This window comes from Sapajus apella, unplaced genomic scaffold, assembly GCF_009761245.1.
Source record: "Sapajus apella isolate SASKATOON/1434 unplaced genomic scaffold, GSC_monkey_1.0 scaffold29, whole genome shotgun sequence".
Classification (NCBI taxonomy): domain Eukaryota; kingdom Metazoa; phylum Chordata; class Mammalia; order Primates; family Cebidae; genus Sapajus; species Sapajus apella.
Genome location: NW_022436969.1, coordinates 16,737,730 through 16,751,229, shown reverse-complemented (window position 1 = coordinate 16,751,229; position 13,500 = coordinate 16,737,730). Strand labels below are relative to the sequence as shown.

Here is a 13,500-nt window from a genome sequence, read left to right as displayed (position 1 = left end):
ACACCCACTGCAAGAAAAATGGTAGCAAAACAACTCTTTCAACCAAACCCCCAAATGACAAACCACTGAAGTTACAAGTTTTGTGTATTCTGTTTTCTGGAAGGAGAAGGCATCCTACATGTAAGGATATCTCTATTTATTGTCATGTTGGTGTTAGAGGCAAAGGCGGTATTGCATATCCATTTCATTTTCTGGTGCAAAGGACATTTTGATTAATTAAGATGTTAAAACCTCCAGTAGGAGGGCTGCTTTTGCTGGCTGAGTTTCCTTGGCTGACTTTTAGGGGAGCTGAGCAGGAGTCATGACTGCAGTGAGGTCATGCAACTGGGAAGCATCTCATGTCCCTCAGCTGTGTTAGGTGGAAACAGGGCTGTGATGCCAGCTCTGGTGGATGAAGTATACAGTGACCCTTCTGCCCTGTCACTGTGGCAAACATCCTTATCAAATCTGGAAGGTTCAGTTTACTCAAAGTGCCCCAAGACAGAAGAATCTGATTCGTCTGATTTATGAGAATGGTTCCTGGGAATAATATATGCCTTCATCATCAGCTTATGTTCTTTAATTTATTAAAAAAGTTTTAGTGAGTATCTGATATGACATAAACCATGCTGGGTTTTGTAAAAAGTTAAAATCAGTGTATTTGCATGTTACAAAAATTTATGCAAATTTTAAGCGCATGTTTTCAAAAGTCTAATTTTATGCACAGAATTTAAAATAATGCAAATCACCCTAAATTTTAAAAGCCTGTCAAGAGTCACATAATTTCCAAGCTGGCAGGCCGAGAGCATTTTAGCATCTAACACGGTTGCCACACGCCAGCAGCAGGCTGCCTGGGAAGCAGATGTCCACTCTGCAGTGGCAGATCTCACTTCCTTCCACTAGGACTTAGTGATTTCACTGACCACCGCATGGTCACTCCAGGACCACTCAGGTGTGAAATCTGAACATGGCCCTCAAGATCCTGAATCTCAGTTTGGACTTCAGATTTTGTAAGTTTCAGGCACATCCAGCCACACTGGCTTTGGAAGTGGTGTATGTCCCCACCTTCACTATGGTTGCAACTTAAAATACCTTTGTGATTTATAACAGTAACATAATATCTGACACATATTGAACATGTTATATACTGGGAGTTGTCCAAATCACAACAACTCAATGAGGTGTAAGTTCTGTTCTTATTCTATTCCATTTTTTGTCCCCCTCCTAGTACCCTGTTTTAGAGATAGAAAACTTTGATACGTAGAAATTAAGTACCTCATCCCAGGTCATTCAGCTGTGATGTGGGGAAATCACCAGGCCATGCTTCTGAGGCAAGTACATGCAAACATTTTTTCAGCTAGACCTGACTATCCCACCCGAAAATCATAAGCTGTTGAAGACGTTAGACTAGGTAAAGGGTACAAAGAAGGCAACACAACCACCACAAAGCACTTGCCAAATGCAAATTAGTCTTGTATTGTGTTAATTTAGAATTAGGCCTCTTCCCTTTATCAATCCTGACCTCAAGAGATTTGCAGATTGCAGTTGAGATGGTACCAGCCACTGAGTGTTCATAGCACACTGGGGACCTTGCTAAGCGCCTCTGCACCTTCTCCTTTTCCCCCCCACCAGCCCTGCATGGCAGACACTGTCACCTCCAGGCATGTCTTAGAGATGACAGACTGATTATTCCAGATTCCCTATCCAGGGACTCCCTCCCTAGACCCACTTATGTGTTTTTGAGTTTTCAAAAGCTCAGCTTTCAAACTTTCTGTCTCATGATGTACAATGGATACAGTAAAACTAATAATCATAAAACACCATCTGTATTCAGCATATAACGGATTCTGGCAAGCATTTCCCAAAACTTGCGGTTGCAGATAAACAGACATAAGTCCTTATGCCCAGTGAAAACTCTGAACCCCAGGTGGGGGGTCTACAGCCAACAAGTGCCTGAAGATCTTTTCCCACTGCCCATGGGGGACTCCCTTTGGCGTATAGAACCTATTCCCCACACCATTCGTGGATTTTCAAATTCAGTTTTATTCAGGCTTACCTTCAAATAGTTTGATTTAATAGGGACACAGGTAACTGTATTCAAAAACCACAGATAATATAAAGCCAGCCTGAGTTGAAATGAACAACATAAAGCTAGAACTCCATTTCTTTCATTGTCATCTAAAGGCCATCTTGCTACGTGGACTAACTGAAGTTCCCATCTGTCATCTTCTGCAGCCCAGAGCCGTCCCTGAGAGTGGCAAGCAGTGGGCAGAGGAGGCCCAGGACTACTCAGCCACATATTAGGTGTCTTTCCAAGGGTCTGTCCCAGCGCCCAAAGCAGATAATTTGCTTCCAGAATTATGGTGTGGACAATTTTCTTGTTGGGAACACACAGATTTCCGGCTTTCTTGTGTCCTTTTGTCTTTTACATTTTTAATGACTTCAGCCTTTATTTGTGAATCACAGAAATCTAATCACTATCATTTGACATCTTTGTTCTTCTAATATATACGATTCATTAATTGTGTCTTTTCAGAGTTCTATGTATTTGGGAAACTATGCATGATTAATTTACCCAGGGCATGCGTTTGAAATACATATATGTTGGGGTTAAGTCCACACTATTTCTGCAAAAACAACTGATGAAGTGATGTGATTATTCTTTTCCAGAATAAAGCCCAGTTTGGGCCCAGATCTTAATCCCTAAGAATGCAGGGCTTTAACTCCTGGCTTCCCAGGAAAGCTCTTGATCATTTCTATGTCACTGCAATTGCAGACTGACCCTATGACGTTCCTATTATGGGTTTCAGGGGCTTGTTTTGCACATGACCCTTGTCCAGCCTGACAACTTCATTAAAGAACATTCACATTTGCCAACATACTGCCTTTTCAAGGAAGATTTGAAGTTTCCTTTCAGAACCTGCAGGTTTACATACTGTTGTCTGAACTACACAGAAGAGATAACCTATTTACATACTAAAAAGGTCAGTGTTGGACGATCCGCAGTTAGAGATGAATTTGCTGCTGCTTGCACCTGAAGCATAAAAATTGGGGAGAAGCTGGCAATTTTGCTGTCTCTTTATCTGTGTAGACAGCAAACGCTGGTAAATATGAGGATGACTATTCGGATCCACGAGTGTGATATTATACAGAGAAGCCCAGTGATGGACAAGCTTGCTCATAGTTTAGAAGTTTTCTGATTACTAACGAGTATGTGACTGTGGCCATGCAGGTCAGCCTCACCTACTAAAAGCTGTAATTAATTTGAGGTGGGAATATTTGCATAATGGTTTTTCAGATTTTGTTAGTAAAACACAAACCATCATAATAGATCTTAAATTATGTGACGGCTTATTTAACCTTCTCTTTGCATTACAAAAGGTAGACTTCTGGAGGGCTTAAAACATTTCCTTTCGTGATCTTTTCAAAGCCTCTTCTAATATCAGCAGATTTATTTTGCTAATGCGTGTAGAAAGTATCTTAAAAGACGTCGTTATAATGGCATTGATTTCCTCTGAAATCTCTATAATATTTTTGCTCCTCATCCATTTGTAAACTTAAGCTAAATAATTAGGGAATTGAGATCCATGCCTTTCATGTTGGAGTGTAACACAAGAGTAAAGTCACTTTTGAAGATAGAAAACCAGCACAGAAAACTGTTGATAAGTGTGAAGCTGAAGTGCACTGAGATTGCACCGAGGTCTCACTCCTTGGTTGCAGCAGCTAATCTTGTGCAAACAGCCATTGTCCTCTGTACCTTAGAACCATGGTACTTTCAGAGCTGCTCAGAAAAGAGCACCCCATCTAAGAGTGCCTGTGTTAGGGAGGTCATGTCTCAGCTTCAGCTGCTTTCCAACGTCCCTGGCTGCCACAGGATGTCACCCCAGCTGTGGTCATGGCGCATTTCTGGGGATCTGCAGCCGCAGCAGCTGGCGTCTCCCAGCTTCTCATGGGGACCCTTGCTACATGGCATGTTCAGTATCACCCAGGGGATTTATGAAGCCAGATGTGGATGGAGGCTTATTCTGTCTTTAGAGACATGTGAGGCTGCTTCCAGGAAGAAATTATTCTTTGTGTATACATACACATCACAGATGGTTCGGTGTGCCAGTCTGCTTAGTAGTCAAATTCGGCATGGTTCTTTGATTTCTCTGACTCCTGATTTAAGGAGAGATAAGCCAATGGCAGTGACAAACCAGCCATTCCTTGGCCATCAAACAGCATCTCATAGAGATTATTTGAAAGTGGCTGGCACACAGCCACAGTCTTCTGGGCATGGGTAATATCTGTCTTCTATGACCACTGCTCAAAACCATACTGGTGGCATAGGGTATGCTTGGGGGTGATGCTGTACAATCAGAAGACCCGGGTTCTGGTGGTGTCTGTACTTTCCCTCCCCTGACTTGTGCTTGCTCGCTGGGAGCCTGAGCCTCATCCCCCCTCCCCAACCTCTCTTGCAGAATACTCGGAGGAGCAGGTGCAGCAGGCGCTTCACCAGTCAGTGTTCATGTCCACGGTGTCAGCCCACCCTTTCCGGGACCTTCCCCTCGGCAGGGAGCAACACTGCAAGCTGCTTCCAGGCGTGGCTGACATCCGGGCCAGCCAAGTGGCACAATGGACTGTGGATGAGGTGAGTGGAGCTGCTGGGGGCCAGGGCTGGGGTGTGCCTGCTGCTGAGAAATAGCAGAAGGTGCCCACCGACCATTCTCTGATGCCTGGGACAGCGCCCTTTTTCTCTTAGGCATTGCATCTGCTACGTAAACTTGAAAACCCAAATTGGAGGGAGAAGGAAGGCATGATTTTGAGGAGATGAGGACAGCCCACCGCTTACCAAGTTAGTTTTGTAACTCCCCTCTGCAGCCTTATTCCAGGGCCCCCTGAGTCCCAGCACCATCAGCAGGGGCTAATTCAAGCAGAGGGCTGAAGCTTCCCATTCCACATCGCAGATTTAATTTGGGGAAGCACGAATGTGCAAGCATCTGAAGTTTGCATCCCAGCCACGTGTGCTCTGGGAGAGGCACCCAGCACAGGACATCCTGCACCTCAAAGATCCATTTACCAGTTGCCCTGTGGTTTCGTGGGATCCAGGCACACTCATGGCAGAGCAGGGCTCTGCTGTAGATTTGCTCATCCAAAGCTACAAGATGAGCAGGTCCAACTTTGGTTCATTTAGAAAGTATATTTGGTCACAACATTGTATAAAAATGCACAGAGGGGACACGTTGGATCAGATTTCAATATAAACAAGGCTTACAATATTGGTTATTTTAATTTAACTTTATTATTTTATTTTGGGACAGGGTCTGGCTCTGTTACCGAGGCTGGAGTGTAGTAGCATGATCATAGCTCACTGCAGCCTTGAACTCCTGGACTCAAGCGCCACCTCAACCTCCTGAGTAGCTAGGACTATAGGCATGTGCCACCACACCTGGCTAATGTTTTTTGCTTTGTAGGTATGGGGTCTCACTGTGTTGCCCATGCTGGTCTCGAACTCCTGGCCTCAAGGAATTCTCCCACCTCAGCCTCCCAAAGCACTGGGATTACATGCAGGAGCCACCTTGCCTGCTTCAATATTGGTTATTAATAAGGATCAGTTAAGCCCCGTTGCTTTACAATAATGCTGTAGAAATGCTTCATATTTAAAGCGGTATTATTTAAGGAATGTACCGCTTAACTGTAATTCCTTTTGATAAAGATACTGTTTTCACTAGTCAGGCCTTAGAGAAATTGTTTTTATAATGAAGGAAAACCCTGTGTCACTCTGAGGGCAAGATTAGAGCTACAGCTAGAGTTAAATTAGTCACACAGTATTCCTGGGGCACTTAGTGCAGTCAACTTAATCTCGGTTTAAGCCCTCCTTCCTAGCCTTGGGCCAAGGAATAGGTGGGCCAAATCCCACCCAGAAATTGGAGCTATTCCTTTGAAGCGCCACCTTTTTAAAGCAAGACTGGGAGTGCCTCCTCGGCTCTCCTGCGGCTGGGCTCATGGTCCCTGGCATCTTGCTGTCCCACACAAAAGGATGCCCTGGGAAGAGCAGTGCCAGATTCCAGCCCAGCTCCACTCACACCAGTCTTACTCACTTGGCACGACATCTTGAGAACCGCTAGCTACACCCAGCACTTAGGAGACGCCCAGTAAATGTTTGTTGAATGAATGTTGAATGACAAGGAAATCAATTGTGAGCTGAATTTTGAAACAAAAGTGGAATGGATCTAATCAGAAAAAAAGAAGAGAAGCCATTCCAGTTGACGGGGAAACAGAGGAGGCTTCGAGGTTGCATGGAAGTGAGTTTCACCGACTCAGTGATGGCAGATGTGCACTACACCCCATGCAGGCATTAATCATGATAAACCAGCCATGTTAATAGAATGAAAGGAAGGCAGACACTCACTTTCTCATTTTACTCATGGGGAAGTTGAGATACCCAGAGTTGAAGTGACTTGCATAAGACCACACAGTCGGAACCAGGCCCTGAGCTGACTTCCTGCCCTTCATGCTTACTGTGGCCCGGAGCACAGAGGAAAGTGACCTAGGATTGGGAGATGGGCCCAGTGTGCAAGGCCTCAGAGGCCAGGCAGAGGGTGTGCATGGCCCACAGTCTGCTGGACGAGCCATTCTGGGTTCTTATGCGGAAAATCACTTTGTGAAGATGGTGTTTCAGGAAGACAAGAATTGCAGAGATTTGCAGAGAGTAAGATGAGAAGTGGAGGAGGAGACACCCAGGAAGTGGAACCATTAGGGCCTGGGTGGGGCGCTGCCAGGAAAAGAACCTGGATTCAACAGACATTTCAAAGGCACAGGCAGTAGCACAGGGAAGATCAGACACAGAAGAAGAAAAACGTGAGATGCGCCAAATGCGATTCCATTTATACTCTCGGTGCTAAACGGTTTAGTACTTAATTGGGGTAATAATAAGTGAGAGCTGAAGGCCCAAAGAAGTCATCTGAAAGAATGGGGAAAGAGTGGTGCCATTAGAAATAAAATCTGGTTGCAGAGTCCAGTTTGGGGGCAGGGGGATGACATGGTGACTTTAGTATTGGACATGTGACTCACGGTTAGCAGTACCTGTGAATCACAGTGGTGGATACAGAGATGCCCCAGTGGACATAACCTCAAGATGGGTGCCCTTAAAGGCTGCAGGCAGAGGGTACCAAGGAGCATTTCCCAAGAGTGTGAATGTCCAGAGATAAGGTGAGGACGGGTCGGCAGGGCCGCAGTTAGAAAGAGGAAAGGGGCTGCAAAGGGGCACTGACTTCCAGGGAGTCCCTGGAAGCCAGGTGTCAGGGGAAGGTGAAGCCAGAGCATGCAGTGCAGCAGGACAGGTGTCACAGCTGGTCAGGGTTCAAGGCTGGGTTCACAGAGTTGTGCCTCAGGGAATTTGGAAAAATTATGTACAGTATGTGCATTTTTAATGGATAAGGGCCAGAGCTTGTATCACCTTCTCAGGGGTGCCATTATGCAGAACAGACACCACTGTTAGGGACATTAGCAGTGACTAGGAAATGGGAGGGAGCTCTGATTGGACAGATTTCAAGTGTGGCACTGAACAGAAGCAAAAGCACGAGATTGGGAGGTGATTCAAGGGAAGTAGCTGGTCTAGGTGAAACTGTCATTAGGACTGGGAAGATGTCAGAAGGAAGACCAGAGAAACAGAAGGTGTTAGAAAGATGAGAGCCCCGGCCCTTGGCCCTTTGTTTTGAGTACAGGGGGAATCTCAGCCCTTGCTGCTGGGAGAGGCCTTAGAGCTTTTCTAGATTGAAAATAGCCACGGGAGAGACTAAGTGCCTGGCATACAACGCTCCTGCTCCTGCCTCTTCCATTACCATGACTTCTGTCAGGGTTGCATTCAGGGAAAACCAGTTTCATTCTTCCCTAGCGTTGAGCATTTCTTAGTCTTGCTGTCTCCCTAACTAGATGCCCTGAGGACAAGGACCGTATCCTGAATTTCCTTCCATGTCCTCACACACTACAGCACATTTCCCAGCACCAACAGCGGTCCTCAGGAATAATCTTTGATGGGTTGAAAATGCGATCTTTGTGATTGCTATATTTGTATCTTTGAAAATAAGGGAGCCACTTAGAGGTCCCCAGTGAGTACCTACCCATGGCAGAGCGTGAGGCTACTTAGAGAAGCCACAATAAAAATGATGAGCAGGACAGCAATGATGTGAAAGGCAGTTCCGGGCTGAGCTGGACTGGGGAGGCTCAGGGTGCTTTCGTGTTTAGTTATTGGAGAGGAGCCTCCACAGCCAAGGGCAGGGCGTGTTGGAATGAACTGGGCATCCTTGTATGAGGTGCCCTTCAGCAAGACTTAACACGGGGTGTCTGCAGCAGAAGGCGAAGTGAAAGCACTGCCTCTTTGTCTGCCTTCCTGGCCTGGGAGGAAGACCTCTGCTCTGTTATGACACCTGCGAAGAGAGGCCAGCACTCCGCAGAGCTCTTAACTCCTTTGTTACTGTGTCTGTGTCTCCTAGAGCACTATTTTTCAAAGCACAGGTAGGCTGTGAAGTCAACTTAGTGGTTATAAAATGAAAGACCAGACAAGATGAGAGCACATCATAGGTTATAAGGGTTGTTTGTTGGCTTGCTAAACTTTGGGTAGGGATGCGTGTGCGTGTGTGCACATGCGTAGTTATGGAGGTGTCAAGTATGTGTCTTACCCTGGATCATGAAACTATCCTATACAAGAGTATAAGCTTTTAAGAGTAGGGACTAATATAGTTTCATACATTTTTATATCTTTTAATCTTGTGCTATCTTATAGCAAAGCATCTTGCAGAGAATAGGTGTTTGACAAATGGTTGAGTGAGTAAATGAGCTCGTGAATGAATGAGCAGGTGGGCTTCATGTAGTCTGTTCCCTGATTCTGCCAGGTATATATGCCTAGGCACACGCAGGCAGGCAGGGCAAGATATGTGGTATGCACATTTACCACCCTAGGTATGACTCAGTTATGCTCAGTGCACGTATGGGTACTTTTATTTCTCTTATTAAAAAATGCTTCTTAAAGCACTACATATAAATTGCCCTAGCCTCAACCAAGTGCTCCCTAAATGTTCATTAACTTTAAAAGATGACAGTCACTTTAAAAGCAGCCTTTACGCAGGCAGGGGTGCTTTTGAAAAATTCAGGGTACTGCTAACTAAGCAGAGCAGCCTTATGAAATTGGGCCCTTAAAAAAAAGGGCAAATAAACCCTGCTGTTAAAAAATAAGACCCAGGCTGGAAACATGGTCCCCAGTGGACGATTAGCCAGTATAGTCAGGCACATATCTACAGACTCAGCGAGATAGAGAGCACCAGCATTTAGAAAGATTTCAGGCAGCAGCAGCCCCATGAAGTACACGAGGCCTGCTGAGCTCCAGCAAGGATGCCAGGGAAAGTAGGTCGTGGGGGAAGTGAGGTCAGCTGGAGGGATGGGCTCCTCTCAGAGCCCAGGCAGTGTCATCCCTCCCAACCTCCCCAAACTGCTGTCTCATACTTAGAATTAACTTCCTCAGTGTCCTTCCAAAATAAAGAAGGGAATTTAGCTGTAGGACACTGCCTGCCTGAGAATGTGGGAAGTGCCTATGTGTCAGCAGTCACAGCACTGTGTGGGACACTTCCCAGAGCCAAGACCGAGGGGAGACACCCATGTGGCAGCCCCCACACCACAGGGCGCTGCCCAGAGGCAAAGCCAAGGCCCAGGCCACCCACCGGCCTCCATTCCCTTTGAAAAAGCAGATGCCCCCCACTGCTGTGGCTTCTGTGGGCACAGGGCAAGTGGATGGCCATCTCCTCTTTCACAGAGGTCGTGCCATTCCGGACAACTGTCCACGTTTTACCATAAACTTGAAGGAAAAAAAATCAATCTCTTTTAAGAGGAGAATGAGAGGGAAACTTCTTGATATTACTCTATTCTATGCTAAAGCTCACCACTTTGATTGAGAAAATCTGTAGCAAAACTTCTTATGAAAGCTCAACATACAATTTCTTTGTAGGGCGAGTAATTACTGACTAATAATACTGAATCAAGGCCTTTGCATATTTTAAAACTCTTGGCCAGAAGCCTGTCTTAATAGAGTTCATGGAACTTTTTCCTTACTTTGGAAAAAGAAAGATAGGCTGAATCGAATGGGAATCTCTTTCCAAAATGGCAGAGCCTTTTGGAGCAGTGTGAAGCCAAGGAGGGTGGCCGGGTGGGGGGTGAGGCGGAGGCCACCACGGGGCAGGGCTGCGTCTGCTCTGTTGACACTTTGGTTTAACACATTATTTATTCCCTTTGAGAAAATCCAGTTTACCTTTCACACATGGACAGTGATTTCTTGGCCAACGATACTGAGAAGGGAGAATGTGGTCCTTTTTTGTTTGCCCAGAAAAGGACAGTTTGACATAGGCAAACCATCAAAGCAACTTGCAACACTTTTGCTGTGAACAGTTCTCTGAACCAATACATGTAAAAGAGACCATGTTTCTAACCAGCCACTTCTTTCCCCTACCAGTGGGGAAAACACTGTCCCCTGCTGACTTGGCCTTCCCACTGCAGTGAGCGATTGAAATCGGACAAAACACGGGTCGTCAGCTAATTACTGGCCCCTCTTCTCTGTTTCTATTATTTCCTTCTATGATACTCAGCCCTCCTTCCTGTGGAAAAAGTGAGCCCAGCAAAACTGGGGCAATTTTGCGCCCCTCTCCAGGGGCATTTCACAATATCTGGGCACATTTTGCGTTGTTACAACTGGGAAGGGGACTTTGCTACTGGCACCTCGTGAGCAGAGGGCAGAGATGTTGTTAAATGGCCAACAACACCGAGCACAGCCCTCATAGCAAAGAACTGCCTGGCCTGAGGTGTCAGCACAGGGGCTGAGGAACTTGGTTTATGGCATTTTCCTGCGCTTATCTTTGATCCCTCTTGCCGCCACACCCAGCCTGTCATCAGAGCCTCAGGATCTTAACCTTGCAGCATCTCCTGCCTCAGCTCTTTGCTGTGCCCCATGCGGAGTGTCCAGGCCCTGGTGCTTCCCACTGGATTGCTGCAAACACCTCCCAGCCGATGCCCTGCCTAGCCCTGAGGCTCCGCACGAGTCCTTCCAGACCCTGCTGGACGGTTTCTCCAGCTTCCTGCAGCACCGTGGTCCTCGGCCCTCAGTGCACACTGGAACCAACTGGGAAGCTCTAGAAACATCTACTCAGTGCTTGCACCCAATCCAGCTCCATTAATTTGTCATCTGTGTAGCACGAGGCCTGGACTGCAGTCAGCGCAAAAGCTCTCCCGAGTGTCTGGCCAGGGTGGAGCGCCAGGGCTCAGGGCTCCCTGCTGCAGCGCAGGAAATGCAGGCCCACACCTGGAACCACGTGGCCCTCCCCATCTCCTGCCACTCCCTGTCGACGACTCAGCTCAGCCAGACTGAACTCCTCCTGCTGCTCACACCCACCCTGTGGCCCTGCACGGTCCTGCTTTGGGGTTTCCTCCTGGGATTCTCTGTGCCTTGAATTTCTTCCCCACTCCTCCACCCCAAATCGCCACAGTGGAAATACTGTGCATCGCACAGTGACCCTCTCACGAGCCCCCTTCTTCCTGATGTCCTTCCTGAAGCCCACCTAGGCTTTGTGCATTCCCTTCCTAACACCCAGAGCCTTCCCACCTCTCTCAAGGGTGTTAGCACATTTGACCACACGTGTTGCAGTGAGCGAGAAGCTTTCCTGTTCTCCCTGTTCCCCTCAATCATCCCACCACTAATCAAGCCATCAACTCATTGAAAATACCAGTACAATCAGCTCAGCTCGAGGCCTCACACATAGCCAGCGTTAGAGTATACATGGCCAGCAGAGCAGTCTGGGGAATGATGGAGCCAGCCGCCCTCAGTGTCCTGGGCCCCAGCCACTTGCCACCAACAGCACTGCCACTGCCATCACCTGCCCCACTTGTCTTGTCTCTGCAGCTTGACCAGCAGCATTACACAGCTTTCCTCAGCTCCCAGCAAATACTGAAGGTGCTCTATATGCTTCCTTCTCACCTAGTAAAAGAAAACCATATTAGTCCAGCAAACAGACTCAGCTTCCTCTGCCTGAACTGCCAGAATGTCGGGTTCTCAGGTGAACCAGCTCATAATGCTAAGAGCCTGGGCCAGCAGAGGCACTCACTAGCACAGGTGCTCCTGGGGCTTGGAGGTGTCCTTGCATGGCAGCAATATGCTGGTGTGAAACTTTTTTTTTAAAATACTTATCACTCCAAACTTTAGAAGAAGATTGCAAAATGACTGATGAATATATTTGCAGCACCAGGGGTGAGTAAAGCAGACATGGACATGCTGATATTCTGAACTCTTCACATTTGCACAGACTAAATATAGCTGTGAGACCACAGGGGACAGAGCTCAGGAGGGGACACAGGTGTTCAGCTCTAGGGTATGCCCTGTGGGAGTTGACCCTGACTGCTCTGTCACCTGGGATCAGCAAACACCTGGTGCTGTCTCCTGCGTCGTTAGAGGCAGCATCTGCTGACTTCTCCTGGAGAGGCTTAGAGGGAGCCTGTGCTCACAGAGCTCTCTGCGGGTGGGACCCGTGGATACCCTGTGTTCTCCAGCCTCAAGAACGTTCCCCATGAAACCAGGGAGAGGAGAAGGGCCAGCATACACAATTCGGTTGACATGAGAGGCAGAGAGCCAAAAAGAACAAAACAAACAAGACAGGTCCCTAGAAGTATCACCTCCCAAGATGACATTTACTGTGGCACTCCAGCCTGCGTTTCATCCCCCGCTGAGACAGGACCAGAGCTAGCCAGTAGTGCAGACCACCCAGTTGTCATATCTGTTGTTGGAGTCTACCCTTTGCCATGTTTGTTTATTCAGCTTCCCAAAGGTATCTATTAGGAACACTCAGTGGCTTCCTGGGCTGATAGCCAGATCTTTGTCTGGGTTCTTTCTTAATAAAAGGAAATCTGGGGGCATGTGGGGGCACGGTGAGGGTGGGAAGTGGAGGTGAAGAGACTGATTCTCCAGAACTTAGGGTCTAGAGATAGCAAAGCTGAATTCTAAAATGTCTCTGCTGTTTGCCAGCCATATGTGGCCTTGGGTAAGTGCTGAACCTCTTTGGGCTTCGGCTTCATCGTTTATGTGGGGATTCAGCTCCGCATAGATTCACTGATCTCCTGTGGTTCACCAGGCCCCAGGTAAGGCACTGAGCTGCAGAGATGATCAGGAGGAGGCCTTGCCTTCGGGTCTGCCTAGAGGCAAGTGGGCAGGTCCTCACTCCTGACTGTGCGTGATAACTGCTGCACAAGACTCGCCCTCACTGACCCCATAGGGGAGTCAGGAGAATCAGATGCAGAGGCTTCCAGAATGCCAGAGATTCACATGTGGAGGCTGTTACTGTCATCGTTATAACCACAACCCTATGCTGGTCAGCCCAGTAATAAGAGGACAGAAAAGATACTGGGGGCTGGTCTAATTCTGAGTTGACGAATGCTAATACAACTTGATAGTTACTGTTTAAGTCCCAAGCGTTTGAGAGACTTGAAGTATATTTTACTCAAATGTTGAAT

The 13,500-nt window shown here is 47.2% G+C and overlaps 1 protein-coding gene across 2 annotated transcripts in view; it reads left to right on the top strand.

Annotated features, from left to right (window-relative positions):
* Nucleotides 1-4,966, top strand: part of L3MBTL4 (L3MBTL histone methyl-lysine binding protein 4) — a 446,421-nt gene extending 441,455 nt beyond the window's left edge. The window contains exon 17 of one of the 2 annotated variants that reach the window (XM_032293336.1): nt 4,440-4,966. In XM_032293336.1, the coding sequence (XP_032149227.1) occupies nt 4,440-4,663 (224 nt within the window). In that variant the 3' untranslated portion in view covers nt 4,664-4,966. The remainder of the gene's footprint in view (nt 1-4,439) is intronic. The other variant, XM_032293337.1, reaches the window with a different exon arrangement.
* Nucleotides 4,967-13,500: the final 8,534 nt, after the last annotated feature.